The sequence below is a fragment of the Catharus ustulatus genome, chromosome 1, assembly GCF_009819885.2.
Source record: "Catharus ustulatus isolate bCatUst1 chromosome 1, bCatUst1.pri.v2, whole genome shotgun sequence".
NCBI lineage: Eukaryota > Metazoa > Chordata > Aves > Passeriformes > Turdidae > Catharus > Catharus ustulatus.
Genome location: NC_046221.1, coordinates 47,203,087 through 47,231,079, shown reverse-complemented (window position 1 = coordinate 47,231,079; position 27,993 = coordinate 47,203,087). Strand labels below are relative to the sequence as shown.

Genomic DNA, 27,993 nt, shown 5'->3' with positions numbered 1-27,993 from the left:
TTTGCTAAGGAAGAGCGCACACCAAAGGTGATCTCCTGCTTTAAGCTGCCAAAGCCTCTACCTCCTGGTTGCACAGCCACTGGGTGCTGGAAATGCAGTATCCTGGAGGAAAAGCTCATGATAGTGCTAGAGCAATTTGCCAAGGGTCTGCTGTGCATAAACTCTGCTCCTCTCCAGCTTGCCCAGCAGGAGGTAAGGTTGGGCCCTGGCTGTTGCACACCAGGTATGGACCAGAGGCTGCAAGGGATTTTCCCTGGAGCACTTGAAATGGTACATTTGCAAGCTTGGGAGCAGGGTGAGGTGCCACAAGTGTGTGCTTAGCATTTGAAGTCCTTCAGGGTTTGAATTTTTCCCAAATTACAACCCTCAGGAATTCCGATTTGGTATTGTGTCATTCCTTTCTGCACATTTACTGCTGGGTTTCTCTTAAGTCAGCAGGGTGTGAATGAAGAAATGAAGTTCACAAAAGCTTTGCATGCTTCGGTTTATGGTGTGTTTTCTCCTGGGTCTGCTCATGCTGACTCAATGTTATTGCCAACTGAACCACTGCTGTTGTGTTATTTGTGAGGCTGACAGCGAGTGCAGCTGTGGTGCATGTGTTCCTTTCCCCTCTCTTCAAAGCTTTGAATGTTTTTTGTGTTGTCGAGAAAAATCTGTACAATTAGAACGTGACAAGTGTACTGTTCATCTAGCTCTTCTAAAGCTGTTCTTTCATATAGTTTTACCCAATTTGCACATTTTTTCCCCTTTCCTTGAGTTTCTCAAACCTTGGATCCAGTATTCTTGCTTCTCTAAGAACAGACTTTCTGTGTGGTCACTCATATATCATCACAAGTGGATCATACACAGCTGCAGATCTGACTCTTCTCTTACATGATACAGAAGATGGGCATAAAAAATTGTGCCCTATTTCACACAGTGGTAGCCATAAAAAAATCATTAAGAAAATAAATATTAGTTCCATATTTCTACATGGAGAAGACTACCAGGAAAAAATATTGCTGCCCAAATTGGATGGATCTGTTCTTTAAGTGCAATCAAAATGTTTGCTTTGCTAAGAGTGATGTTCTTGGAGGGAGAATAAATCAGCATATTGACTGACCAAGGCTCCAGTCCCATTCTGAAGCCTCCACTTTAACCTGTACAGATTTTCTCACCTCCCAGCAGGTTATCTGGCTTGCATTGGGATTTTTCTTCGACAATTTGGTATGGAAGTTGTATTCTTAAATATTTACTCTTAACTTGCACAGTGTGAACTTCTAGTGATAGCTGAGGTGTGGCAGTGGTAAATTCCTGATTGCTGGAAAAAGGTGTGGCATTTTGGCTGTGTCTGAACTATTGCAAAAAATGCTCAAACAAGGTGAAACTCTTTAAGTTTTAACTGTATTTTGTCACTCCTTGGAAGGATTCAAAATACTATGTGAGAAGAGGTTTCCCAAAAGGCTGGCTTTTCAGAAGCCCTCTGTTTCCTAAAAATCAATAGCAACTGATGCCAAAGTACCTCAGCAAGATTTCAGACAGTCCATGAATTTGATCTTGTGTGAGGGTCTTGCTGTTAAATTTGGAGATGAAACTCTCAATAATGCAGTGTCTGTCTTCATTTTTAGCTCAAACTGGAATAGCATTAGCCTGGTAGGCAGTTCTGCATGTGCTACAGTGCTTGGTGCCCAAATACCTGCTGTAAGTGTGAGATGACCATAAACTCTTCTCTTCTTGCAGGGTATTGAGCGACTTAAAAATCAGAAACCAACCTGGGAGAAGATCAGTGGCTGGGAAGGAATGAAGCTGGCGTTTGGAGGTGCCTTTTCCCTGGGTTGGTTCAACCCTTTTTCAAACCTGAACTGCGAGAGCCCAGCACCAGCGGAAGCGGTGGCAGCAGCTCCTGCATCTGAAATAATGACCCAAGAAGAAATCGAGCAGTTTCTGGCTCGAGATGTTGCCATCCAAATGTTGCGTGAATAAGCAAAGCGTCCTCCAGGAGAATCTTTCAGGTGTTTTTTGGGGTTTTTTTTTGTTTGCTTTTTTTTTTTTTTTTAAATGCTTGTGTTGGAGATGTAAGGGTTGATTTTTAACATACTTTCTGGTGCATTAAAAAATTCAGGAGTATTGGTCTAGGACAGACACTACAGCACTATCAGAAGCAAGGCAAATCTTCAGAGAGAGGTTCGTAAGTGATGGGGTTCATGAGCTCCTTTTCAGACCTGTGTCAGCTGCTTTATTGATCTTTTCTTACATGGCCTTTAAGGACAGTTTATAACTGTCAGATAGATTGGCTCCAGTTCCCAGAAATGTGCCATTCTGGGGAGTTTGATTAATCTTTTGTTCTTACAGCCCTTTGGAGGACTAAATGTGTGATGGCAAGATTAGGCAGCTCTGAAGGTTTTCTGAAAAAATGCATCCTTTTTAGTCCATCCCATAGGTGCTGCTTCTGGGTTATGAATGTTGCTGGTGCACTGATCTTAGCAGAGGTGGGATACAGAGCTATGGATGCAGCAGGTGGATGAGCTCACCCTGGGTGTGATTCCTTTGGGCTCTGAAATATCTCCAGGGGTTAATTTTTACCCTCTGTGCTTGTGAGAACTCCCAGGGCTGGTGGTGCTTGTCAGTGGTGGTGGTGGGCTTGTGATGGTGCCAAGCTGGCAGGAGCATTCACCCATGGCCAGTGCCGCAAGTTGGCTGGGATGTCGAGCTGCTGGTGCTAGTAGGGGGAGGCTTTTCCCTAGGTCTGTGTGGAGTGGGAGCTGTCTGGCTGAACTCTGCAGCCAGGGAGCAGGGAAGTGGTCTATGCCAGGTACCAGGACTATTTTTGCAGTAAAAGAGAGGGTGATGTGGACATCCTGTGATGGAGGTACTACCTCCCTCCATTTGACTTGTCTAATTTAGATGTTTCTCTGCTTGTCTTGGTAGCTAGAGTTGGCAGAGAATGAATAGTGCCTCCTAATCTTACTGGGATTTAACACTGTCCTACTAGTACATGCCATTATGCCAGGCTTCCATACACTAATTTTGCAACCAGCCCCTGGGGAATTCTGGTGAACCTGTAGAAGGAACACCCATCACTTGTAAGAGGGCATCACTGCAGGAGGCAGTAGTTGCAGCAAAATCCTGGCAGCTGCTGCATTCAGATGCACTGCAAACACTTGGCATCCTCCAGATGTCAGACTACTTTTAATTTAGATTTGTTCTTAATTTGTGTTTTTTTTCCTTCTTCTATCATATCCCTTAGATTAATTGTCATTAAATTTACAGGAGACTAGAAATATGCTACTGTTTTCCCCTCACATAACATGCTTGTTTTTATGTCCCCCTTCTCTGTAACCTGAACCAAAGATAACTGCTTCCTCTCAAAAGGAAGAGAAAGGAGTTTTTGGGATGAAAGCACAGTATTGTGAAAGACCTGTATGAAGTTTTTATTATTTATAGGAGTAATATCAAATGGGATTTGTGCAAGTTTTTTTTTTCTGTTTATTTTTAATGCCTCAGAAAGCATCTTTGTGTGGATTAATTGTGTGACATTCAGTTCTACTGTGGAGAGATGAGATTCTCTCCTAGACTTGTCCTCTGCCACAGCAGTCCCTTTTTCTGGCAAAGGTACTGGGAACAAATAGAGTGCCTTTACTGTAAGGAGCACAGCTTCACCAAAATCCAGAGGGTATTTCTGAATAGTTGTCCCATCCCCTGTTCTCTGTATGCCTCTTCTCTTTTTTAGTGAAAAGTAGATCTAGAAAACGTCATTAGGAATTGCATATTTATAACCTTTGGGATAAAGGGAAACACCCCACATTTGAGGGAAAATGAGATATCCTCTCAGGTCATTTAGACATGAGGTCTTGAATGTCTTTGCCCTGTGCAGCTGAATGTTGAGGGAAGAAGTTCTCCTCCTTCTGCACTAGCCTATGTTCATCTCTGTCAGCATCCCACAGGAAAGGGACATCAGGAACATACACAGGTCTGTAAGGGATTTCCTGTAGGGAGCAATGGGGGTGTTGAAAGAGGAGGAGGCCTTTTTAGCTCATGTTTTCTAATTTTGGCTTGCTGATCTGCCTCTGCATCCAGTTAACACCCCTGCCTCTGGTGCTGTATCTTCAGTTGGAATGGTGCTACAGGGAGGAAGTAGTCCATGGCTAAAAATCAGCTTGAGGCAGGCAAATAGAGATGTCAGCTTGGGAGAGACCTTCATGCACTACGTTCCAGAGATGCTTCTCAGGACAGGGACCCTACTCTGGGACATGACTTTGGGTAGGCATGGATGGAGGCAGCCTAATTTCTCCTCCACTCTCAAACCTGGTTCACTTCATCACGAGAGCAGTTGTCATTTGCTTCTGTTTCCCACCTCTCCCGTTGTTCCTCAGGTGCTGGCATTTCTGGATTTGTTTTTTTAGTAGAGAAAACAGAAAAGTAGTGTGAAGAGGAGAGTAAGAGCCAGAACAGTCATCTCCTCTCCTCCAGTTACTGTCTAAATGAGACAAGAATGTTTCCCTGTGCCTTAGACTGAGCATGGACAGCCAGCTCCAGCTGTGGTGCCAAGATGTGGCAGGGTGACTTCCTATGCCCAGCAAATCAGATCTTATTTCTTGGCTGTCAGTCTCCCTTGTCCCCTTCAAAAGTCCCAGTACCCCTTGAAGCATCTCCTTTCTGTCTCAATGTAGTGTGACAACTGTCAGAAATCATGAGTCTTCACAAGTTGGAAAAATCTTTTTTATCTACAGCTTTTGTATAAACCTCCTTCTTTAATGATTGACTGGTGACTTAAGAATAAACACGATTTTCATGGAATTGAAGCTAAGCTCATTTTACCTTCCCTTCCTTCTACACACTTCTTACCCTTTGTGAGAGCATACCTTTGTGTTCAGACCATGCTGCTATGGTCCTGGCTGGCTCACCAGATCCCATGAAAGGCATCCTGGTGAGCCTGTTTGTAGAGCCCTAAATTTATGGGGCTGGGGAACATGCTCCCCCTGCACTGCTCAGTGGGACATGGTCCTCTGAAGATCCCATCACTGCTCTGTGAGGTGTTAATATGTGATGGACAGAGTCGTGGGATATGTGGAAAGTGTTCTTGTACTTCTTACCTGATGTCTTCTACAGCAGGTTTTAAATGCAAATAGGGCATTTACATCACTTGAAAAAATATGTTTTTTGCTGTTTGGAACTCCTTTTGTGCCTTTGGTTGCTTTTGTACTTTCTAAAGAACTAATATTTCATCTGCCAAGCACCACTCGCTCCTCCCTACTCTGCGGACATGATGTGCATGGACCCTGCACCCACTCTGCCTGTGGAGAGGAGTTCCCACTCCCTGCTGTGGCACTACAGGAGGTGGCCTTTCAGGGACCCTGTGCTGCTGTGAGGTGACACAACACTGTGGGCAGAGAGGCAGCAGGAGACAGGGCAGCTTTGACCCCCTTCTGTGGCCTGGCAGCCATCTGTGTGTTCATCTGGGATTTCCCCAAATCTTTGAAATACAAGAGAGTGGTTAAAACCTTTTTGCCTTTTTATGTCCTTTCTTTTTTTTCCCCCTCTTCCCTTTTTATGGGCTGGCACATAACCAGATGTAGTCACCATTTGTTTTTTCAGCTCTACTGTCTTAATTCTTGAACATTTGACTTTTAAATAAACAGATAAACTACCCCCTATACTACTGTGTGACCTGATTTCTTCTTCACTTGTGGAAATGCTGGCAAACCCAGTGCCACTCTGCTGGCCACTCTGTGGCGCAGAGAAATCCCTTGCTAAAGGTGGGCTCAGGAGTTTCTGGGGTGTGCAGTGCAGTGGTGGGCTCCCACTGTGCACAGATGTTGTCTTCTCCAGTGTGGCTATGGCTGGAAGAGCTTCTGATGTGCACTGCCATCGAGGTTCTTCCTTATAGTCCAGCAAGGTTCAGGGAAGAATAGAGGTTATACATTTCTAGGGAAGCACTAGTAATGAATGCTGCTGGAGAAGGTGCCTCTTCCAAAAATGCCTGAAAACCCCCAAAAGAAGTGGGATGGGAAGATCTATGAAAAATGGTACCTGGGGAGACTGTGCTGGGTTTGCTCTTTCTGAGCTCTAAAGACAAGGAAAGGCACATGCTGGTGCATTCCCCATATGGTGAGCTGGGAGGAAGAGGGAATTGCCCAGGAGGGCAAATGTTCCTTGAGCTGCATAGCAGTGCTTAGTGCAGTAAGGTCTCTGTGTGTCCATCCATGTAGGACCACAGCACTGCTGCCCTTCCCAGGCTTACACCAATCTCTGGCTGAAACTGGTACCAACACAAGCTCCAATCCCTGGTCTGAGAGAGGAACATCCCCTTGTGGATTCAGAGCCATCCCAATGTGACAATATTGTCACAAAACAAACCAAATCACACAGTCATTTTTCACAATCTTTATTGAATCACAATTAACTGCAATCAATGCAACTATGCCCTTAAGCCAGTTTAATTCGCTTAGCTTCATGGCATTTTTGTTCTTTAAAAAGTACTGTGCAGCAATCAAGAAGGGAAGAAGTGCCAAATAATGCAATACATTTAGCAAGGCCAACATCTGCATGCTGATAAGGCACCGATCCTACTCGGTGATGGTGATGGCCTTCTCTGTAGAGATCCCTTTGATCTGGTTTGAGATCAGCTTGGCTACAATTTTCTTCTCTCCTAGTCTTGTCGGAGTGCATATTATTTCAGACTTCATGATCCTGCCAGGCATTATATCCCTAAGGACAAAGGAAAAACCAAAATAGTCCAAGCACGAATTAGGGTTATTTGCCCCTTTTGAATTATTGCACTTAAAGAAGGAGTCACTGCATGTGTTTAGGGTGAGTGTTTCCCTTCCCTCATGACCAGTGTGCAGCAAATGGGGCCTGGAATGGTGGCACTTCCTGGTGGTCTCAGTGATCCTGGGGACCTTCCCCAGACTTCCCCATACTGCTGAAACACTAAATTCAGCTCTGAAGGAAGCAGCTGTGTTCACACTTGTTGGGCAGCACAGCAGGAGCATGGGGAGGGTCTCCGTCATACTTGTCTGCCCTGAGCCTGTCAACTGTGTGGGTCTTTCTGGCCAAATGTAGTGCAGTTTCAAACACAGCTGGCAAAGGTCCCTCTCACTCCAAATCCCCTAACCTCTTCTTCAAGGACATTAAAAAAAATAAACAGAGCAGAGTCATGCCATGGTCATTTCATTGGCTCATCTCCTTACCCCTGCTCAAATGTTGTCATCTTAAATATGCCCAAGCCCTCCACCAGCAGCTTGCAGTTTTCCAGGATCACATTCAGCTTGTTCTTGAAGATGAATGCACAGGTGAAGTCATTGTACAGTTTGGCTTTTTCTGGCATCTGGCAGAGGAGGAAAGAGAGAAACAAACACAAAGACTGGGGATTAGAGGGGTAATAAAGATTTCTGAGTTTTCTGAGTTGCAGGTTTGCTCACCACCAGTGTGGTGGGGGTCAACCCCTTCATATCCTTTCCACCCTCCTGAAGCACTATGTTTTCCCAGCTGGTTTCTCAACAATTTTTTCCTTCAGGAGGGAGAGCTGTGGGCTTTGAGATTGGCCCTGTGTGAACTGTCCTCTTCCATCCCCTTTGCTCCAGTAGCTCCTGCCTGCACCTTTTAGATGGGGCAATAATAAAACTTACATGTCATGGCTGCTTTCAACCTTCAAATGAATGTTGAATATCCAAATAAGATGCCAAGAACTGAGCATCCCAGGAGGCAGCTGTTTGGGAGATCCCCCTGGGAATGCTAACACCACCATGGTGCTGCAGTGAGCAGAGCTTTAACCCTTGTCCCCCAGAAGCCCAGCTGGCAGCTGCCTCACCTGGATAGTGATGGGGGGATACTCAAATCTCATTGAGGTCTCCTTAGTGAGTTTGTCGTTTGTTTCCTTGACCTCAGCAATGGCAGTGACAAGGATGAGCACTTCATCTTCCACGGAGGACAGTGTTTTCATGTACGCGTCAGGTGCTATTTTCAGGGGCATCTGCATCTCTACAGGAAAGAAAACACAACTTGATACTTCATCTCACATGTCCAGGAATTGGGGGGCAAAGTCAGCTCTGGTGGCTGGTGTCCCAGGGTGTGGCATGAGCCATATTTGCTGAGACCATCCTGCTTTCCCTCAGGCCTAGTCCCTGTGGGGGAAAGCCCTGGCTGGGTGGGTGGTACCTGGCACATGCAGATCATGGGAAGGGTGGCTGAGTCCCACCATCTCCCTGCTCAGACAAGCACTGGCTTGGGCTCACATGCAGCACCTCAGCAGCCCTCATCCCTGGCTGCACTCAGGAGAAGGCAGAGGAGCAGGAGGTTGAGTACATCTAAGCCTGCACCTTCGAGGGTTTCTCTGCATGCTATAAAATTGCTGGCTTTCCTTTCACTTCAGATTTTATCTTTAATTGCCTGGACATCCTTCCAGGGGCTCAGAAAAGCCACCAAGTCAGCAGTGCTGGTGCTTCAGTACTGCTTTAGCTGCAAAGCTTCCTGGCTTCAGGGAATAAAACCAAAAATGCCTGTCCTTTTCCCTGAGTGTATATATGCATGCATGTATATATGGGGATACCTTTGTGTGTTCTGCCATGCTGCATTTTGACAGCAACAGTGTATGAGTGAAAATACTCAGCACTTGGCAGCAGCAAAGATGTTTTGGGGAGGTTTTTGAGTGATTCATGCTCAGAGTCAGCAAGGGTTGTTAATTATTTATCACTTATTATTCTTTTGTTTAGCAAATTTCAGTTACATTGCTTGGAATCAAAAATGCAACCCAGGTTTTTCAAAAATGTGCAAAAGCAGAGCAGCATACAGCTCCAGGGATCAGCCAGGCAGGCAGTCACAAACTGGGAATTTGCTTAGGCAAAGAATTCAGAAAATAACTCTTACCAGCATCACCACCACTCAAATTAGAGCGGCAAACACAAGAACATAAAAGGATGAAATTTCCAACCATCTAAATCCTCTGAGGGATATGATCCACATGGATGCACACAAAGCCTGTGGTGACATCTTTGATGTTTAGACAGTGAAGACAGGAGAGAGATGCTTCAGCACATCTCACTCATGCTATGAAAACCTCTGTCTGCCCTCACTGATGTATTTCTAACCACCTCCTTGAAGCTGCAGCAGGGCCTTCATGTTTTGGTCCCAGTCTGTAACTGAGACTTCCAAATGCAGTTACAAGGGAGGTAGGTTCTAGACAGGCAATTTCTGCTCTTCACAAAGTACAGAGCCATACACTGGTCTATATTGAAGCCAGTACAAATCCCAGTCTGCCACAGTAAATTAGTGTACAGAACATAGCAAGCTTTCTGTGCTTACCAGATGTGCCTTCAAGATTGATGGTCTCCTTGATAGTTCCAAGATTTGCCTTAACTTTTCCAGTATAGTACTGCAGCTGGCAGGAGCCAGTAAGGTCAACGGTCCAGTTCCCAGGAGCAGAGATCTTCACTGTGATGGCCATTTCAAGGGGATTGCCAGGATACAAAGCTTCTGTATTGCTTATCTCAAGCTGAAGCCCAGTCTTGGTGACTGGCTCCTTCAGGACCAAAGGCTGGGTGTTCCCACCCAGTGTTTGTATAGTCGAAGCATAGCCTGAACGAGGCATCAATCCTGAAGGGTGTATGAAGCTGTAAGCTCTTTGCATAGACATCCTTTCCTCTTTGGAGCCTGGATGAAGAAAAATATGAGTGACATCTGTATCTCAGTCTCCTTACCCAGAGCTGTCTTCCCTTTACTTATGCTTTTGCTGATAAGCAGAGAGGATGTCAGGGCACCTCCAGCCTCTGCTTAGGACAACTTCTTGGTTTATGCTACCACCAAATCTAACTGTAGCATTCTGTACTGGAAGAATGTCCTGGAAGAGACAATTTCGAGGATGGATACTCTTAAATACTTCAGCCTGATATTTTTGCCCTGCTCACTAAGAAGGGTTTAACAGTCTAGGACAACATGGCTGGATATTAAAAAACTGTGGGGAGGAAATGTGGGATTTTTTTTTCCCAGTATGGTTTGGGGAATGGAAAGATGAAATGGAGAAGGATGAAGAAATAAAGCAAAGGTCAGTCTGACGACTAGGTTCATCACTCAGCCCGTTTCTTTCACTGCCTGCAAGCTTGCTCGTGTCCCTGAAGAGCAGCCTATAGGTGTCACTGTGGGCATGAGGATGCCCGGGAGCAGTGCTGCCTCCCGAGGGTCTCCAGGCCTTACACTGAGTTTGCCACTGCAGCTACTCCTGCAGTTTTCTCCTGGAAACTACACATGCTGTGGGGTGATCTGCGTGGTCGGGGTCTCCTCTTTGGCTTTTCCTTAGAGGATGGGGGCTGTTACCTTCAGGGTACTTGTACTCCTGGGTGATGTCTTCCCGCCTGTTCTGCCCCACGGCTTTTGTGCTGATGTTCTTGCCAATGGCTTGGGTCTCCGTGCCAACCTTGAAGTACTTCTCCTTGCCATTCACCTTCTTGACGACCCAGTAGACTCTGTCAGCATTCACTTCTGCGTACACAAACTTGCTGTCATAGGGCAAATACACATCTCCTTCCCGGACAGCCTTCACCGGGCATGGGCCACACTGGAAACGACCTAGAAAGAGCATTCAATACTAGCTAATTTTCCGAACACCAGCAGTGACTCCAATTTTTGCTCCACACTCAGACACACTCAAGCAGGAATCTGTGGCCATGGCAGTTGACACTTAGCAGTAGATAGTCCTCCAACTCAGTAACAAACTCCAAAGCCTCTAATTTATCCCACAACTGATTTGGAATATTTTATAGATGACCAAGGTCTGATAGGAGCTTTTGCATGTTTCCCCTCACTTAGATAGTTTTAGTGTTAGAAAGCCACAGCTTGGTTTGATAAAAGGAATGGGACATGATGATGATGTGTCCAAACAAGGGCAATGGGTATCAAAGAAGTAGATAAAATAATGTAAAAGTAGTCATACAGGATGCTAAATGTAGCTGGAACCAGTGGATAAACAAATAATGAGGAATATAATGGCTTTTGTGGCAACGTTATGTGACAAGAAACAACAGCACATGCCCTAAGGGAAATTCAATCAAAGTCCTGTAACGCTGTGGGTACTTAGTGAGTATGACCACCAGGGACCCCTTTGGATAACCCTCCTGAACCACAGAAGGCCTTCCAGTAAGAGGCAGATGCATGCAAATTATTTCTAGAAGTGATGTTTATATATTAGCCAGGCGGTACACTCTAATGAATATGTACGATCATGATGGAATAAATACTTTGTTGTAAAGTTTCATGATACACCCAATTAGAGGAGATATCCTCTAGGTGTCCAGTGGGCTGTGATAATGAATACCTGCTTTCTAATGCTTCAAAATTGTGTTAGAAAATTTCTTCCTTAGCCAATTTCAGTATCAGGTTATGAAGTCAGCTGTGTCCAGACACCTGTGTTTGATCTCTGGGCAATATTCCACTTTCTACACTTCCCTGAGGATTAACCTTTTGGGTTTTTTCCACTTTCAAATTCCCTGAACCTGTTCAGGGAGTGTAGTTACCAGTTTTGGTGACCACTCCTGTCATCTACCAATGAACAGGCTCATGACCCCAATGACTTAGATGTGCTCTAACTCCTGAAACAACACACATGTTCACACAAGGCTGGTTTTCTGCCTACCAAAAAGTGCTGTTCCTTTCATTCTGGGCTGAGGTGGCAGGAGTGAGACCTGCTGCTTTAGAGTGTCACTGTTGCAGTGCCTGAAGTTGTGCGTGGTTTGCTGACTGGAAAGCATGTTTTTCACACAAAATGTCCCCACCTCCCTCAGGAGTTGCAGAAGAGCCTTTCTAGGCAAATCCTACCTTGACTTTGCTCCTGAGGGGTTGAATCAATTGCCTGCCAGCCATCAAACCCATTTGGCAGGTCTGTTCTCTTCATCCAGACATCATTCCACACATGGAAGTTCCTGCGTGCATTTGGGTTGGAAAGAAAAGGAGTGAGTTGTTACAGGCCGAAGAGTCATGATCTGCCTCCCTTAATCCTTTAGTAAGGGCAGATTTAATGGGTATTTGTGGATAACCCTGTGAAACCACTGGCTTTCTCTCTCTCTCTCCCCGCCTCTCTCTCCTGGGCACCAAACCCCAGGCAATAGTGAAATTCTCAAAGGAATTGCTGGGGCTGGGAATGGGGTACTGTGTAGGCAGCACAGGGTGTAGGAAGTGTTAGTCCCATTTGGCAGTACCAGACAGAGTCGAAGGACAATGAGTTCAGCTTTTCTCCTCTTTCGTTCAGGTAAATGTCAACTCTCAGGTTCTCCTCTGTATCGTGGGCTGCATCAAAAGTACTCACACAGCGGGATGGCACTCCCAGGCAACGCATAACTGCAGCACAGACAGACAAAATACAAAGTGACAAAATCTCTCAGACTGGTGGGCATCCTCTCATCTGACCCCTCTGCCCACCCAGCGTCCTCTAGAGGAGGTGCTCAGGACTGTGTCCAGATGGCTTTTGAACATCTCCAAGGATGTAGATTCCATAACCTCTCTGGGCACCCTGTGCCAGTGCCTGGTCACTCTCACAGTGAAAAAAGCTGTTTTCCCAGGTTCAGACAGAACCTCCCATGTTTAGGCTGTGCCTATCATCTCTGGTCTTGTCACTGAGCATCACTGAGAAGAGCCTGTCTGTGCCCCACTCCTTCCTGTCAGGCATTTACACACAAAGATCTGACCCCCAAAGCCTTCTCTTCTGTTTGAGCAGTCCTGACTCCTTCATCCTCTCCTTACAGACAGACCCTGCCACCTTTGTTGCTCAGAGGCATAGTAATTTCTTTTACTAGCACAGTAATTGAAATGTCAGAGAATGGAAGGGGGTCACTTTTCACCTGTATTGAGGACACCTGCGAAGACCCAGCACTGGCCATAACGGACTGGCTTCTTGGTTTTGTAGTAGTTCTGCAAAATGGTGACACTCCCAATCCAATCCATAGGGGATGTTCCATTGATGTAATTTCCAGACCAGTTCCCCAGAACGACTCCGTTATCATCGTTGGCATTAACCTGTGGCCACACACACAAAGGAGAAAAATAAAGGGATGAGGCTTAATGAGGCTTAAACTCCAGGGTCTCTGCCCACCCTGTGGCTTCCCACAGGTGCTTCACAGCCATGTGGGACCCATCAAGGCTGCTGGTGCTGGCTGGGGGCTCCCCTGGTTATCTAAAGGGACGTGGCGCCTCTGCTTGGGGCAGTGAAAATTTACTCTGCATCTTGTGTCTTAAATCACAGGGCTCCAAAAGGGTTGCACCACAACGAGCAGTTACCTGCCCAAAACACAACCCTTGTTTTGGCCCCAACACAACTGATGAAGAAGGACAACAACTGATGAGGCAGCTGCAAGCTTTGAAGATGGGAGGGAACATGCATATTTTTGTTTGGCTCTTGCCTCCACCCAAAAATGCCTCTATATCTTTGCTTGCAGTTTCCCAAAGGAATCTATTTCAGATGCCTCCTGAAAGGGTGTTCATGGTCCCAGGGAGAGAAGAGCAAGTAAGGAGGAGAGAAGATATGGAGGGGCAAAGCACTTCACTGAAAGTGGCTTACCAAAGCAGACATGGCTCTGGACACATTTGCAGGATCCCTTCTGTCATTCAAACTGAGCTTGCTTTTGTCTAGCAGATACATGCAGGCATCCAAGATGAATTCCTCAAACTGTTTTGGGGAGAAAATGGAGATATTTTTATATGTTGCTCTAAAACAGAATTTGCTTGTCACTGTAAAACATGTACTTGGAGGAAAATGTATGACTAGCTCTAACTTCTAAACTTCCTTTATGATACTGAATTTCCAAGGCTGTGGGGCCTCCTAAAGCTGTTCTCTCCAAAGAAGGGCTAAAATGAAACCCAGCATTGGAAGACAAAAGCCTGTCTCAAGTGTCTTGCAAACACAGTCGGAACTTGACCCAGCAATCTTTACTCCTGTGCACAAAAGTCACCAACGTCATCTCCCTGCAACTCTGCAAATTACTCACAAGAGTAATGAAAATTTAAGATCTCTGCTGATATGTAGTCTATTGACATAGCTACAAAATGAACCTTGGAAAGAAGAAAGGTACGTAAATGCTAATTATTACAGCAAAGATTCCTAATTAGCAATTGTTGATAAAGCTCCCTGAGGTCCAGTTCAGAAAGATGTCAAACATCTGATCCAATGAAGCTTATCAGAATATCAATACCAATTCTCACTGCTTAACAGCAGAATAAATATTAGGATAGGCACAGCCCTACAGATGATGCCCTTTGGCCCCTTTTGTGTGAAGGCAACAGTGTGAGCACCTTGGCTGGGCTATGTGTGTCCTGCAGATACATATTCTGCATATATCCTGCAAAAATTGTAGACTTATAAAACAAAACAAAACAAAACAAAGCAAACAGAAAAAACCTCCCAGATTTCAACATTTTTTTGTGGGGATTTCTGTCTGGATAGGGTGCAGGATACTCTGCTTGGATGCCTGTGTGCTTTCTGCAGAGTGCAAATCCGCTCTGGCATCTACCTCTTATCTTTAGCCCAAGCCAGTTTGACATTCCGCTCCTCTGGAGTTATCTCAGAGGCAGCGTGCAGGAACTCCCTTCCTGAGAGAGTGGCTGATTGTGTCCTGCACACAGCTGTCAGTGAAGGCACCACTTGAAAGGTGATAACCTCTGCCAGTAATTTTACCCTTTTTATTCTCAACTATGATGCAACAGGTGAGATTTTTTTTCCCTATCAGCCCTCTCCATGTCTCATTAGCTGATTAACAACACCTACAGTTGCATGAGAGCAGGAATTCCCTTATGGGAATTTTTTCAATCAGAAGTACCCTGTCCCCAGTTTCCACATCCTTTACCAGGGGCTCACATGATCTGACCACAAATGTGCCACTAAGCCCTGTTCTCCAGCTGTGGGTGGGGAACATATGGAGGCACATAGATTACTCTAAGCAGGTGAGCCTCCCAGTGAAGCTGACAGGGTCATTCCAGCACTTTGAGCTACTCATGGGCTTCATACCAAAGGGATGAAGGGTAATAGGGCTGACAACACAGCTGTGCTTTACCTGCCCGAAATTCCAGGGTCTGTCATAGATGCTGTACGCAGACCCAACATAGATGTAGCCGGTGTCGTTGAGCACATATTCCTTCTTCTGTGCCTCATTGGCCATGTAGACAACATCATCTGGAGAAAAAAATCCCAAACCCTTAGGCATCAGGTGGTTTACACACTCTATATGAAATTTTCCATGGAAAGCTAAATTGGAATAATCAAGGATCTGCAATATTCACACTAATAGATGACCATGAAGCATCCAATTTTTTTTTTTTTTGCTCCTATCATGAAAGAATTTCGTATAAGACTAATCTTTATTTTCCCCCTGTAGGTCCATTGCTACATGACCACTCTTTTACTATTGCAAAACTCTTATTTCTGAACACCTATAGTACTAGGTAGACAGCAGAGAGAACTGGGGAACTGATGCCTACCAACCACACAATTTTTTATTCTGGTTATTTTTTTCTGGACCTAAAGCCAACCCAGTTCTCTCAGTTAATCTTTGGCTGGCTCAGGGAAACAGGGAAGGATGATGCAGAGGTGCAAACAGTTGTGACAGATAGATGTCCCTCTATGTCCTGGCACTGGAGAATATCCAATGAGGAGCTGGCTCATTGCTATTTCCCAGCTTCCCACTGGCTCCATAAGGGTGCTGCTTACAGTGTTTTATGGGGAAAAAGCAATATATGTAAAAAAATGAGGAAAATATGAGGCAAAATTCCATCTGGGAAAATCCCTGGTAGGAGTAATTATCATTCCTAGTTGCAGGACCACTCACCTTCACACCAAGGATTGAACAAAAGGTAGATGGCACCATTTTCAGGCTTGTAAATGTTAGTGTCAGTTTTCACATGCAGGTTGTATTTTCCTACAGGGGCATTGGGCGAGCTGGTGACAGACAGAAGGCACTGAGGAGACAATAAGGAGAAACGGCATGAGGGACATCCCACTGTGGCCACAGACATGGCACAAACATGGTGCCACAGAACTGGCATGAGTGGCAAGGCTGGGGGCCATGGAGGTCCCTGCAGAGAATGAGGGGAAGGCAGTGTGATAGGGCAGAGCCTGCCGTGTGTGGAGGGAGCAATGAACCAACAGGACAAGGCTGCTGTCTATCTAAAACCATAGGTCTAAGGGAAAGTGGAACAGGGTATGAGGATGCTTTGCTCTGTAGCTTATGATGGGCTTGGTACTGGACACTGGGCCCCTTGCCCACAGGCTCTACCTCTTTGCCATTCTTCTTGACAACGGAGATTTTCCACCCGTTAAAATCCTCCCGCTCCGGTTTCAGTGACAGCAGGCTTCCCCTGTTTTTCATTGGATTTTCACCTAGAAACAAACCCAAGATAATATATGTGAGGGTTGTACAGGTCTGCAATGCCTGTGCAGTGGCAGGAAGAGGCAGCGAGACACTCTTGGGGCTCTCCGGCTTTGCCTGGTGGCAACAGAGGAACTCCTGCTTACCAATGCCAAAGCGCAGGGACAGCTTGTCAGCAGGCCTCAGCTCCCTGTTGAGGCTGACCTGCACCTGGAAGGGCTGACCGCGCCGCACCACCAGGTTCTTGATGTTGTACCCATCCGTGTGGTGCTGCTGGGTGTTTTGGCTCTTCAGAAAGTCAATCCCAGTGACCTTCAGACTCATCTCTGGAAAGACATTAGGAGAAAAGGAGAAAGGAAAAAGAAGAGATTGATGGTAATTTTCTCAGTAAAGACAGTTTTCTTCTTCTTAATGCAGCCCTGTGAGTCATCAAAATATCTAGAGTAACAAGTCATCTAGCATAAGACAATATAAAATAAAATAAAATTTTAAAATAATTTAAAAAATACTCAGACATGGATGGAGGAGGAGGCAGAATAATGCTGCAGAAGCTCAGGGCCAGATAGTCAGAGGGCAAGGTAGGAGCTTGTCCCTGCTCTGGATGGATTGCTGTAGAACACTCACCACAGAGCACTGCCCCCCTTCGTGACAATTGCTGCTTTTCCCATTTGGATTCAGCACAGATTTACTCCCCAGCAAGAATCCCTTGCAAGTGCCTTGCTCCAGTTCCAACACAGCAGCTGATCTTTAAGACAAAGTATTTAAAATGACTACCTCCTCTCCCACAACTCTGGATGGGAGCAGGGCCAGGAAAAGCTTCAGCATCTCTGTGCCCAGTGGCTTGTGGTTCTGGGCTGTGGCATAGGAGTGGAGCTCCAAGAGGCACAACCCAGTGATACACTTGAGCAAAAAGAAAGCCCTCGGCTTTGAATGATGATGGAGATTTGGGGGTCACTGCATCAGGCTTTGGCAGGCTGCCCAGTTGTGACAGGAAAATCCAGAGCATGCTGGAATGTGGCTGTGCTGTGGGAGTGTGTTCTTGTACTTGCCCATTAAATATCCTCAAAGGATGAAGTCTGTGTGAACAGTAGGGAGTAACAATACCTCATAAGCACTCTTCTCATGAGTGATTGAGATGAAGACATGGGAGAGGCAAAAACGGCTTACGGTAACTTTGAAATCAGCAAGTCAAAAGCATATGATTGAAGAGATTAATTCGCCAAATGTCTTGACAGATTTGCACGGTACCTGGCAACCATGTTAATTTGAGTATCAACAAGAGCCATCCCTAACACTGAAGAGGCTGGAATATGTTGGTAGCTGGTGTGTCACGAGAGATGCCACATGCAGGACTAGTCCCAGGGCAGGCTGAAATCAGCGGCACATTTCCTACTGCAACCTGTGCTGTGCAGCAACTGCAGCCTTGAGTAAACACCCATGGATCCCCACCATACTACTACCTCTGTGTATTTCTTCTTGGTAAATATATAAACCATATTTATCTTGATTACATAAAATTTACCAGTATCTTTTCTTAACCAACTTAATCTTGGAGTGCTTTCTGTTTGCTTGCTGCATGCCAGTTACCAACCTTGGGCTGTTGTTTTGCGCAATGGGGTGTGTGTGCATTTATGTAAAAAAATTTCAGCTGGAGCTAGCTGCTTAACCCTCTTGAGGACAAAGAGGAAGTGCATCTTCCTCAGAATTAAGAAATCCAAACACTACAGCTGCTCAACCTTGTTCTTTATGGAAAACCCTGGTACTGGGCTGAGAAGATACCAGAAAGCCGTGGTCCTGGGAGAGGGCTGGAAAGGGATGTGAGAGTTGAACACATAGAATAGCTGTGTAAAGGGCTCTAGGAAATTCATCCTTCCAGCATTTCTTAACTTAGGGACTGCATATCCATCCCATTTCTGGACATCACCAGTGCTGTCAACCTCCTTTGAGGATGCACAGGGAAGATTCACTGACAGCTGCCCTGAAATATGGCCTGACCGTGCTGACCACTGGGCCAAAGACCTGTCTCCACTCAGCACTGCCGGTCAATTGTACTGCATTTATTCCTGTGCAAACACACCTGTGATACCCTGTGATCTGACTGGCACAGCATCCTGTGCCAAGGAATGCTTCAGAGTGAGCCAGTGGTGCACCCTCACCTCACCACATCCGAGAGGGCTTGGCTGTTTCTGTGGGCAACCCTCACCTGCTGCTTTTGGCTTCCTGTCCTGCTTCCTGCCCTGGGCACAGAGCTGGCCCCACACACACCTGCCTGCAGGCACCTTGGTTTGCCGACACGGAAATTAATGATTTACAGAAGAGTTGAGTATACCTAGAACGTGCCCGCTCATGGGAGAGTGGCTCAGGCTGCAAGAGGAAGTCCTGTCTGTGCTCACTCCTGGGCTAGGCCAGAAACAAACCTAAAACCTCAAATGCTGTCAGATTCCTTTTCCTTTTTTAATAAAAAAAAAAATCAAGGCCTGGAGAGATGTTCAGAGTTTCTAGAGAACAGTGATCAAAGATGGGCATATGAGGCCTTGGCACTGGTAAATATGTGGGGCCTTTTTTCTCTTACGATGAGGAGGTGATGGGGTTTAAAAAACCTATATAGATCAGGGTATTTATAGTATGTCTGGCTTCAGTGGGAACAAGGGCTGCTCAGAAGAGCAGAAGGGAACTGGGATGGGAACTATAATTTTTCAAGAGAGAACCTAATCTGATACTCCTGACTTTTGCCCAGCCTCCAGGCAAACACTCATGCACATCCCAGAGATGTGAGATCACATCCCAATGATGCTGCTGTCCAAGATTCCTGGAAAATTTCAGCTCATCCACACTCAGAGTACAAAGGTTTGAAATTGAGGGACTCATATCAGGGTCAAAAGACCCCTCCCCTCCTGCAGGCACCACCCAGCCCACATGTGCATCTACTCAGCTACATCCCAAACCCCAGAGGTTTTGAGCATTCTGGGGCTGGGCTGGCCAGTAGTGCTGGTTCAGCAGCTGCTGCAGGAGTGACCCAGGCATCTGTCTAGGTAGGTGCAGGATCTCCTGACAACAAGGCAGGCTAGACAGCCATGGGAGAGAGCTCAAGCCCAAATAAATCCTCCTTACTTTGAAACTTCCATCAGATGTTATCAGCCATCACTAAAAAGCAATAATCTACATGATAACATAGCCTGAAAGAAAGAAATTATTTTAACATTGATGTGGGACAAGTTTAAAAGAGCTCATTTCCTTCCCATTACCACTGACAGAACCTGATGGCTACAGGTTGAAGAACAGTGATGAAAGATGAGCTGTATCTTGCAGTTAGTTTATCAATCTATCAAAAGCAGAATTTGCACAGCCAGAGCAAACTGATCCCCTGTAAGCAGTACTGGCACCAAAACTTCTTTCCTCAAGGTGTCACCCATGGCAATCAGAGGGGTAAGAACCTCTGGAGCCACCATCCTCCCTGCAGGAAACTTGACAAACTTCACACCTAACATATCATATCAAACGCTAAAAACTCACCAGTGTTGCTGAACATGGTTCTTGTCAGAGTTTCTACCTGAGATGCTTGTGATGCCAGCAGCTTCCAAGCTCCTGAGTAGTCTCTGCCACTTGCTTCTGACTGTGGAGAAGGAAGACAGGCTGCCCTTTTTATCTGTGTCTTGCTCTGAGGTGTCAGCAGGTCCACTGCCAAGGGGTGGTGTTTCAAGAAGGGAAGTTCCTGTGCAAAAAAAAAAAAAAAATACTACAACTCACTCTGCACATAGTCAGACCCTGAAAAACAGCGAAACTTAAATCTCGACTCACATGAAAGGTGAATTTGCACAATCAGATGACAAGTGGACAGACCCTTCACTGACAAACAGTAAAATCACAGGCTAGGTGAGTAACAAGGATTCACCTATGCCCTAATATCCAGGTCACCAGGACTGCAACTTCAGGGCTAACTTTACAAGGAAGCCCACAAACATTTAATCCTTAGACGAATTGAGTTCCCCATTAGGACCAGTCTAATATTCTTTTAAATTAATGAGGATTTTTATCATCACATTTGGGACAGAATAACTTGGAGCTGTGGGCTAAAATCCAGCATTATACATGTGAGTTGAAAAGCTGAAGGATCCTAGCACGGGCCCCCTCCCCACAGGATGAGGTGGACATCAAGGGACATAGCCCAGTGGGAGCACTGAATGGGAAGGAGGAGAATCAGGCTATATCCAGGAGGAGAAAGAAATGTGATGGGACAAGAATTGTTTGTTGGCTACTCTCTGCCAGGACATGGTTGAACCCAACATGCCCCACTGGTGACCAAAGATGGAGAGATGAGCCTACACCACAGAGAGGAGAGCTGGTGGTATACAGACCACCAGTGACATGGACACAGTGTCCAGAAAGAGATGCAAATATCCCCAGGCACCCAGAAATGTAGAGGTGGCTCAACTGTGAGAGCAGCCTCAGCCTCCTGATGCCTCCCTCAATGGTAGCAGCCCAGGGTTCAGCAAAGTAGAATTCTGTTTGCAAGGCTGCCATGTCTAAGTGTAGGTTCTTCCTAAAGAGAATCTCCCTGTGGAAGCCTTCAAAGGCACCGACTTTTCTCCACTGGTTTAGGTAAGTCGGCATTTCCTTTAGGACTGTTTTCCTTGGTGCAAATGAGGAGCTGAGTTAGCAGATGCCACCCTCCAAGCATGTCACTGCTTGCTGGCAGGTGTTTGTTGCTGTCCTTACTTGAGAGCATGACTAGGGCACCACAGGGCACTGAGGGTTCAGCACACATCCATAATCTTGCAGGACACCTGCAAGAACATCTGAACCACCAATGTTCTCAGCAGACAGAACATCACCCACTATTCAGCATCAGACAATGGGGTGACAGCTACGTACTTCACTACTGACAAAAACACTGCAGCCCTGATTTTCCGTTTCATTGCTTTTATCTGCATTTCCTTCTCCTGGAGGGTAAAAGACATTTTTGTTGAGAAGCAGTATTGGAAGAAGTAAAGTATACACAGAATGTCAGTACAACAACATAACCAGTAATGCATGTAACATTTATGATATATCTTACTGTTTTCCACTTAACTGCAGCAAGAATAGTCCACATCAGCTAAAGTCACTGACAGTAGCTTCCTAATCGAGTCTCAACCTGTTTGATACATCATTCTATGCTTGGTTGGAGGCATCTTAAATTGTGTTGACACAATAGTCCTACAGCAAAATTACAGATTTTGCAAACAGGAACAGACTTATGTTGGTAATACTTCTGAAAAAAATTTTTTCTAGATGTGTGCTGGAGGATAAGCAAGGGAAGCAGGGCATGTATGCACCAGGGAGAGTCATACCTCCAGTCCTGTGGAGTTTTGCAAAACCTTGATTTCAACAGTGTGCATGTCCTGACGGTCACTTTAAACCTCAAAGTTCAAGGAAAAATTGTAAAAGTCACACGGGTGTGGGTTCTGCCCTGCCATGAACCTACTCCATCTCGGAAGATGGCTGACCTTTTCTTTTGGGTGGGAGGGAGGAGGTTTGGCCATTGGGGCATGGTTTCAGTTCTCCTTTTGCTTTGTGCAGCTGCTGATTTAGCCCATTCCCATTATCTTTCTCTACACACTGGTAGTATCTCAATTCAACAAAACTAAACGTGGCACATGGTACCACACTCCCAACACAACCTTCCGCTCCTGGTACGAGCTTGCCCTGCCAGGAAAAGCTATTGAACTCTATAATACTCTCCAAGAGTTGTTGGCAAGGTCCAATAAGAGGAATTTCAGCTTAAACTACAGGAATGTTTTTAAAAGATGTAGTTTCAAGTGTTTTCATGTTGCCAGCAGATGATCTGTCTTTACAGGCAAACCTCCTTCTGTCTTTGCCAATCAGAGTGGCTGGCCATGGTTCACCATCATGGCTTATTTCTTCTTGGTGAAGCAATGAAAAATACCAGCCCATTTTAATTTCATTTTTTTACCCCCATACAGTTATAACAGTTGATCACTTCAAGCTGTCCCATAAAATATACTCCTTTAATTGACAGTAGCAGGAGATTTTTTTTTTTCCACAGGCTACCTCCCTATTCCCAATAATTTCAGCAACTTATTTCCCAGCTTGCAAAATAAGACAACAGAGGCGGTCAGTCTTATCTGCATCTGTCTGTTGCAAGGTCAACTTATTAGCTGGCACAAGAAGGTAATAAAATGCAAACAAATAAAATAAATTCCCCAGTGGCTGCTCCCCTATTTACAAGCTTGCCCTTTGTCTCAGGTTTTGTTTACTTTGTGTATCAAAAAGACAAAACAAGTCAAACTTCCAGAGCATAACCACAGGTATTGATGCCAAGTAGGAAAGACAAATCTTGGCTTTACATTTTCATTCATTTGCAACCCCATGAGAAACTGCCTTTTATGACAGCAATTTACTGAGCTACATTTTTCATAAACACCTGAGGCTTCAAGTTGCTTTTGTTTTGTCGGGATTTTTTTCCTATGTCTAGTCAGAGTAACACTCAAAATAAATAACAGATCAAAACCAGCACAGGTTTCCTTTTCAGCGCTCTGAATAGGTGAACTCATCCTCTCAGCCTTCCCATGGGACTGCTCTGAGGTGTCAGAGGGTGAGCAGTGCATCCGGCATGGAACACATGGACACAGCCCCTGTCTGGGTTCTGAGGGGCACCACAGTGAGAAGATGTCCTCCACTGACCACAACAGGACTGCTCCCAAGTGCACCACCTAGTAGATGTTGAGTTCTGCCTGAATCACAGCCTAGGGAATGATAAGTAGTAAGAAATCTTGGGGGTATCAAAGACAAAAAAAAAACCACAGATGGAGAACAGGTGAGGATCTGATCCATCTCTTTTAAACTGGATTTGAGGTGCTATATCAGTCCTGGTCTCACAATTTCATTAAGCTGTACCTCAGTCTTTAGGAATGTCCTAGTATTGAGACACATCACATCCACACAATGATCCTGACATGCCAGTGCTGCTGTTACTCTGAAAGAAGCATTGATTTGATTCACTTCTCACTCCCATACTTTGACCATGGACCATTACAGTGGTCTGTTCCCACAGGGCATCCTGTGTATCCAGCAGGCAGATTCACTTCTAATCCAACATGAGCCAACTTGTGGCAGGCATTTGGACGTCAGGGGTTGATGCAAGATGGCCAAGCCCAGATCTTAACTGATTCCGAGTCATCTGGCCCCAGATACCTATAATGAGTTTCTCACAGGCAAATACCAGAGAAGTGATTGATGCTAGTATAATTATTATGGAAATTCCACTGTTTCATAGAATCATGAAGTCATAGAATATCCTGAGTTGTAAGGGACCCCCACTCCTTCCTTCCAACTGAACACTGAGAGAGGAATTTTGGACCTAAGTTAGGGATATAGGTGACTGGCTTTGGGCATTTACCTGCAGAAGGAATGAAAACTGAAAACTGTGCCCAACCCAGCACCACCCAAGGGCTTTGTTCCTGAAGAAGGAAAAGACAGAGATTAAACAGCTACCATACCTCCACATATATCGAACATAGACTTACGACTACTCAGGCAAAACACTCTCCCTGCCCTAAAAGAGAAGTGGGTCTGAAAACTGAGGTTTTAGGTTGTTGATAAATAAGAGAGCTGCTTTAAGAGCAAGCCAAAATGCTATGATGTTAAAATATTTTTAAAGATCCCTTTACTGGCTAAGGTGCAAAACGAAAAATTGCAATCAGTCTAGATGTATGCAGCAACAACATGTGAGGGTTGAACCTGGAATTTCAGTAATATGGCTTCATGACCCTGAGTTCTAGTATAACTGTTGCAGTGGAAACACTGAAATACACATGCTCCAGTGTATAAGCCGCACTGACTATAAGCCGCACTTCGGGTGCCAGCAACTTTTCCTTCTTTGTCCATATATAAGCCGCACCTGATTATAAGCTGCACTTTACAATACAGAGTGTGATAAAAGCTATCTATTCTATCACCATCTGTTGAGGGTGGGGGCAGTGATCCTTATCTCAACGGCAGATATTCTGCTAATGGGCCATCCATTGAAACCAGGTGGGGCATTGTTCTTTATCTTTTCACACCCCATCCTTCCTCCGGGGAGTCATTTTCTGGAAATGGCCAATTGAGTCCCACTGTGGGACTGATAAAATTACTGCATCCCATTGGAAGTTGCTCCAGCCAGGGGGAAGAGCCCACATTTCTTACCAAGAAAAAAACAGAGGTTTTGGGACACTAAGGGAGCCCCTTTCTCTACGGGACTCCAGAGGAAAACTGGATTTCTCCACATCACCACTGGACCTCTGGAGGGAAACTGCACCTTCTACAGGAGCGCCGCTTCAACTGAATCACATCTGTCACTGCAGGAGGATGCAGTCACCATTTAATGGGACTGCTACCAACACCCTGCCTGACAGGGTGTCAGGTTGTACTCTGACTTTGTCAGGGTTTGGAGTTTGTTTCTTTGTAGTACTGTATTTCTATTTTAATTTCCCTAGTAAAGAACTGTTATTCCTAATTCCCATATTTTTGCCTGAAAGCCCCTTGATTTCAAAAGTATAATAATTTGGAGGGAGGGGGTTTACATTCTCCATTTCAAAGAGAAGTTCCTGCCTTTCTCAGCAGACACCTGTCCTCCAAACTAAAACAGCAACTTTTTGTTCTTTGTCCGTATATAAGCCGCACTTTGGGTTCGGACCAAAATTTTAGTCAAAATGGCATGGCTTATAATTGTGAAATTACTGGTATTAGTTTAAAACAACTCAGCATGAGGTACTTCTGCTTCTTGGCAAAACACTTCACAATTTTATGCAATAAATTACAAAGAAAGGTCTCCATCAGTCTCCATCATGTCACCTTTTCCTGACAGCAGCTTTTTAAAAAAAATTGCCCACTTTTTGACCCTGATGAGCCAGCTAGCCTCTGCTGCTTCCTGAAGGCAGGAGTCCCTCCGCCAAATGACACACTGCAAGAAGAGGAAGCTCCTTTGACTTTGATACTGGTTTCCCTTGGGGCCCCCATCCTCATGGCAGAGGAGATAATTGACAGCTTACTTTCTCCTTTATACCAGCTTACTTACTTCATGCAATTCAGGGTCTTCTCAGCAGCTATTACAAAGCACCATGGTCTCTTTTGCAGTCTGAATGGCCCTAGTCTGCTAACTGTCTCCTCATACTTTCATCCCATCCAGGGACCTGAAATGGGGAGAAGGACCCCCCTCACCGTGCTATCCCATAACCTATAGTGTATGTTTGGAAAGGGTCCAACAAGGTGGGTGTAGTTATTCCAGGGCTGTATCCACCCTACTACCACTGACCCATTAACTTGCTTGCATGTATGACCATGCTGTCTGATTGCAGTGTGAACACATACCCACAGCCTACACCTAAAGCAAACAATATGAAAAGGTACGAGGAAAAATAAAGCAAAAGAGGGCTGCAAAAATAAATGGTAAGGGCAAGGAAATCAACAGCACAAATATTGAATCAGGGATAAAATAGTTTATCCATGTATTAAAAACAGCTCCAGTGAACAAGGAAAATACTTGAAGAATACCTTCCCACCTACAGGATATGTGTTTGGTTACGAATGTCTAAGTGAGAAAACAGAAACTTGCATGCCAGTGTATTCCAGTAACATTTCTTTCTGCAGGGGAGATGTAACAGCTTCTCTCACCTTACTGTGTGGGTGTGTGTCTATATACATCAAGATGTACGTGGTCTACAGACTACACGTCACATTGAGCCATGCTGCATTTCAGCACTGCAACTGAAATTGTCACGTGGTGGGTACGGAAAAACTTCCTAGAACAAGGTTTGCGAGGAGGAGGTGGTCCCACCAGCGCTGGGGATCTGGCTCGTGTGCTGTACCAGAACAGACCAAAATCACAGCAGGTGAAAAGGTTTTGTCCCACCCCTGAATGCATCTGTCAAGTGGCAGTCTCCAGTTATGGTGGGACTGACTGAGCCCAAAGATCTGTGGCTATTTGCCCTGAAAAGCAACCAAGCCAGCGTCCTCCCACCCACCCCTTGTCACAGCATCCAGGCTATTGTCCTTCACAGCAGCTCATGATGCTCCACTCCATGGCCACCAGGGTTTTCTAGGAAGCATTTTCCTGCAACACTGATTCCTGGCAGAATCGTGCTTGTGACTGTGTAACTCTGGAGTGTCCTGAAGGGAACAAGCCACTTAAATTACCTCTTATCTGGATGAGGAAACAGCCAACTGGCATCGGAAAATGTATTTGTAATGCCTCATCCTTCCCTGAGGCACTGCTCATTTCTCCCTAAGTGTTGCCTTAATTTACTGAAAGCAATTAGGGTCGAAGTCCTGACTGCTGTTCAGACATTGCACACTGCAGGCCACAGTGCCAAGCAGAGCTATCTGACTCTCTCGTCTCACTGCAAAACCAGAGATACTCTGCTTGTGCCAAGGGAGGACCTGAGCCACTCACACGGTCGAGTCCCAGCCCTGATTGTCACAGGCGGCCCTGACTGTCACAGGCTCATAATGACCTCTGAGCCAAGCGAGACTGAGCAACAGGTTCAAAATGTACAAAAAGTGGTAGCACCATCTGCAGTGCCACACCCACTACCACTCTTTGCTGCCCTTCCCTCTCGCTTATTTCCATTGTCATGGATTTATCCCTTCAGGGTGCAGTGGAGCCTCTGTGTCATTCAAAACTGCAGGGCTAAGCAGGGCGTGCATCATCTCCCCCCATCAAATGAGAGTGGGATGCCCCACCCAGGACTTCCTCAGGCTTTAACCCAGCACCAGCGATCCCTCAGGACTTCGAGGGCATGAAGAAAGCTCCTTAGGAAGTCTTGGCAACTAGTACAGCCACTCACAGACACCCTTCCTTAAACAGTAAGGGAAAATTGAAACAACTAATAATGTTATTAAACAGTCAGAAACCAAAAAACTTCATTGGACAGTGAATAGCATGGCTGGCTGGTTGGCTGCTCCTGGGGCAAACAGTCTCCTGCATATGTCAAGTGCTGCTACTGGCCATGGGTCACTGTGATGCTGCACGCAGCCATGGGATGGAGTAAAACAAGGCCCAGGCTTCTCGGTAATCCCTCCGGGCACCCCATGCTGGGGTGCTGCAGCTGGTGAGCACTGCCCAGCCCTGTGAGCCATTACTAACATTGCACCCACCTGGCTATCCCCTCAACCAGCAAAGGCTCAAAGTCACTAAGCACTTTGCTATCATGGAGTCCTTCTTCTTTGATAAATTTGTTTTCAGGCTATGAATGCACACACAAGTGTCCATTATGGTTTCTGTGGTTAGAGTATGAGCCTCTGGCAGCCTATGTCTGCATGGTGCCTCAAGGAGGAACCTCCTTTCTGTGGCACAGCGGGATTTAATGGGAACTGCTAAACATGGAGGCAGAAGGTCAAACCAGTTTCCAATTACAGATGGTGGTGACTATGAAACTAGCCCCTAGGTCACAGGAAATCCATCTGTTCTGCCAGATGGAATGGTCATCAACACTAGATTGAATCACTGGAGATTTTGTCTAGCTGAGTCTTGAAAACCTCCATGGCCAGAGACTCTACTGCCTGTATAGGCAACTAACCTTCTAGTGACATTTTTTCCCCTGATGGCCAGCTTGAAAGTCCTAAGACAGACTGTGCCTGTTGCCTTGTTTAGTACTGGCCATTTCTATGCTGCCTCTGTAACTCCTTTCCAAGG

At 45.6% G+C, this 27,993-nt stretch overlaps 2 protein-coding genes across 3 annotated transcripts in view; one reads left to right on the top strand and one right to left on the bottom strand.

Annotated features, from left to right (window-relative positions):
- ZDHHC3 (zinc finger DHHC-type palmitoyltransferase 3) overlaps positions 1–5,635 on the top strand; it is a 34,415-nt gene extending 28,780 nt beyond the window's left edge. For both annotated transcript variants that reach the window (XM_033060575.1, XM_033060586.2), the window contains exon 7: positions 1,720–5,635. In XM_033060575.1, coding sequence (XP_032916466.1) covers positions 1,720–1,962 — 243 coding nt within the window. In that variant the 3' untranslated portion in view covers positions 1,963–5,635. The remainder of the gene's footprint in view (positions 1–1,719) is intronic.
- A 713-nt stretch (positions 5,636–6,348) lies between these two features.
- On the bottom strand, positions 6,349–20,025 carry TGM4 (transglutaminase 4). The gene is made up of 14 exons (XM_033068861.2): positions 19,833–20,025; positions 16,466–16,645; positions 16,227–16,330; positions 15,780–15,909; positions 15,009–15,127; positions 13,520–13,627; positions 12,804–12,978; positions 12,165–12,303; positions 11,785–11,888; positions 10,288–10,539; positions 9,280–9,627; positions 7,790–7,959; positions 7,170–7,306; positions 6,349–6,687 (listed from the first exon to the last, which is right to left on the bottom strand). Exons 1-14 carry the CDS (start codon positions 19,846–19,848, stop codon positions 6,546–6,548), a joined length of 2,124 nt encoding a protein of 707 aa, XP_032924752.1. The 5' UTR covers positions 19,849–20,025; the 3' UTR covers positions 6,349–6,545.
- Between the last annotated feature and the right edge of the window lie 7,968 nt (positions 20,026–27,993).

Coding starts and splice junctions, on each gene's coding strand:
- TGM4 (XM_033068861.2), bottom strand. Junction 10,540..11,784: donor CCCTCAGGAGCAAAGTCAAG/GTAGGATTTGCC, acceptor TGCTCTTTCTAG/GTCGTTTCCAGTGTGGCCCA. Junction 6,688..7,169: donor ATGACAACATTTGAGCAGGG/GTAAGGAGATGA, acceptor CTTTGTCCTTAG/GGATATAATGCCTGGCAGGA.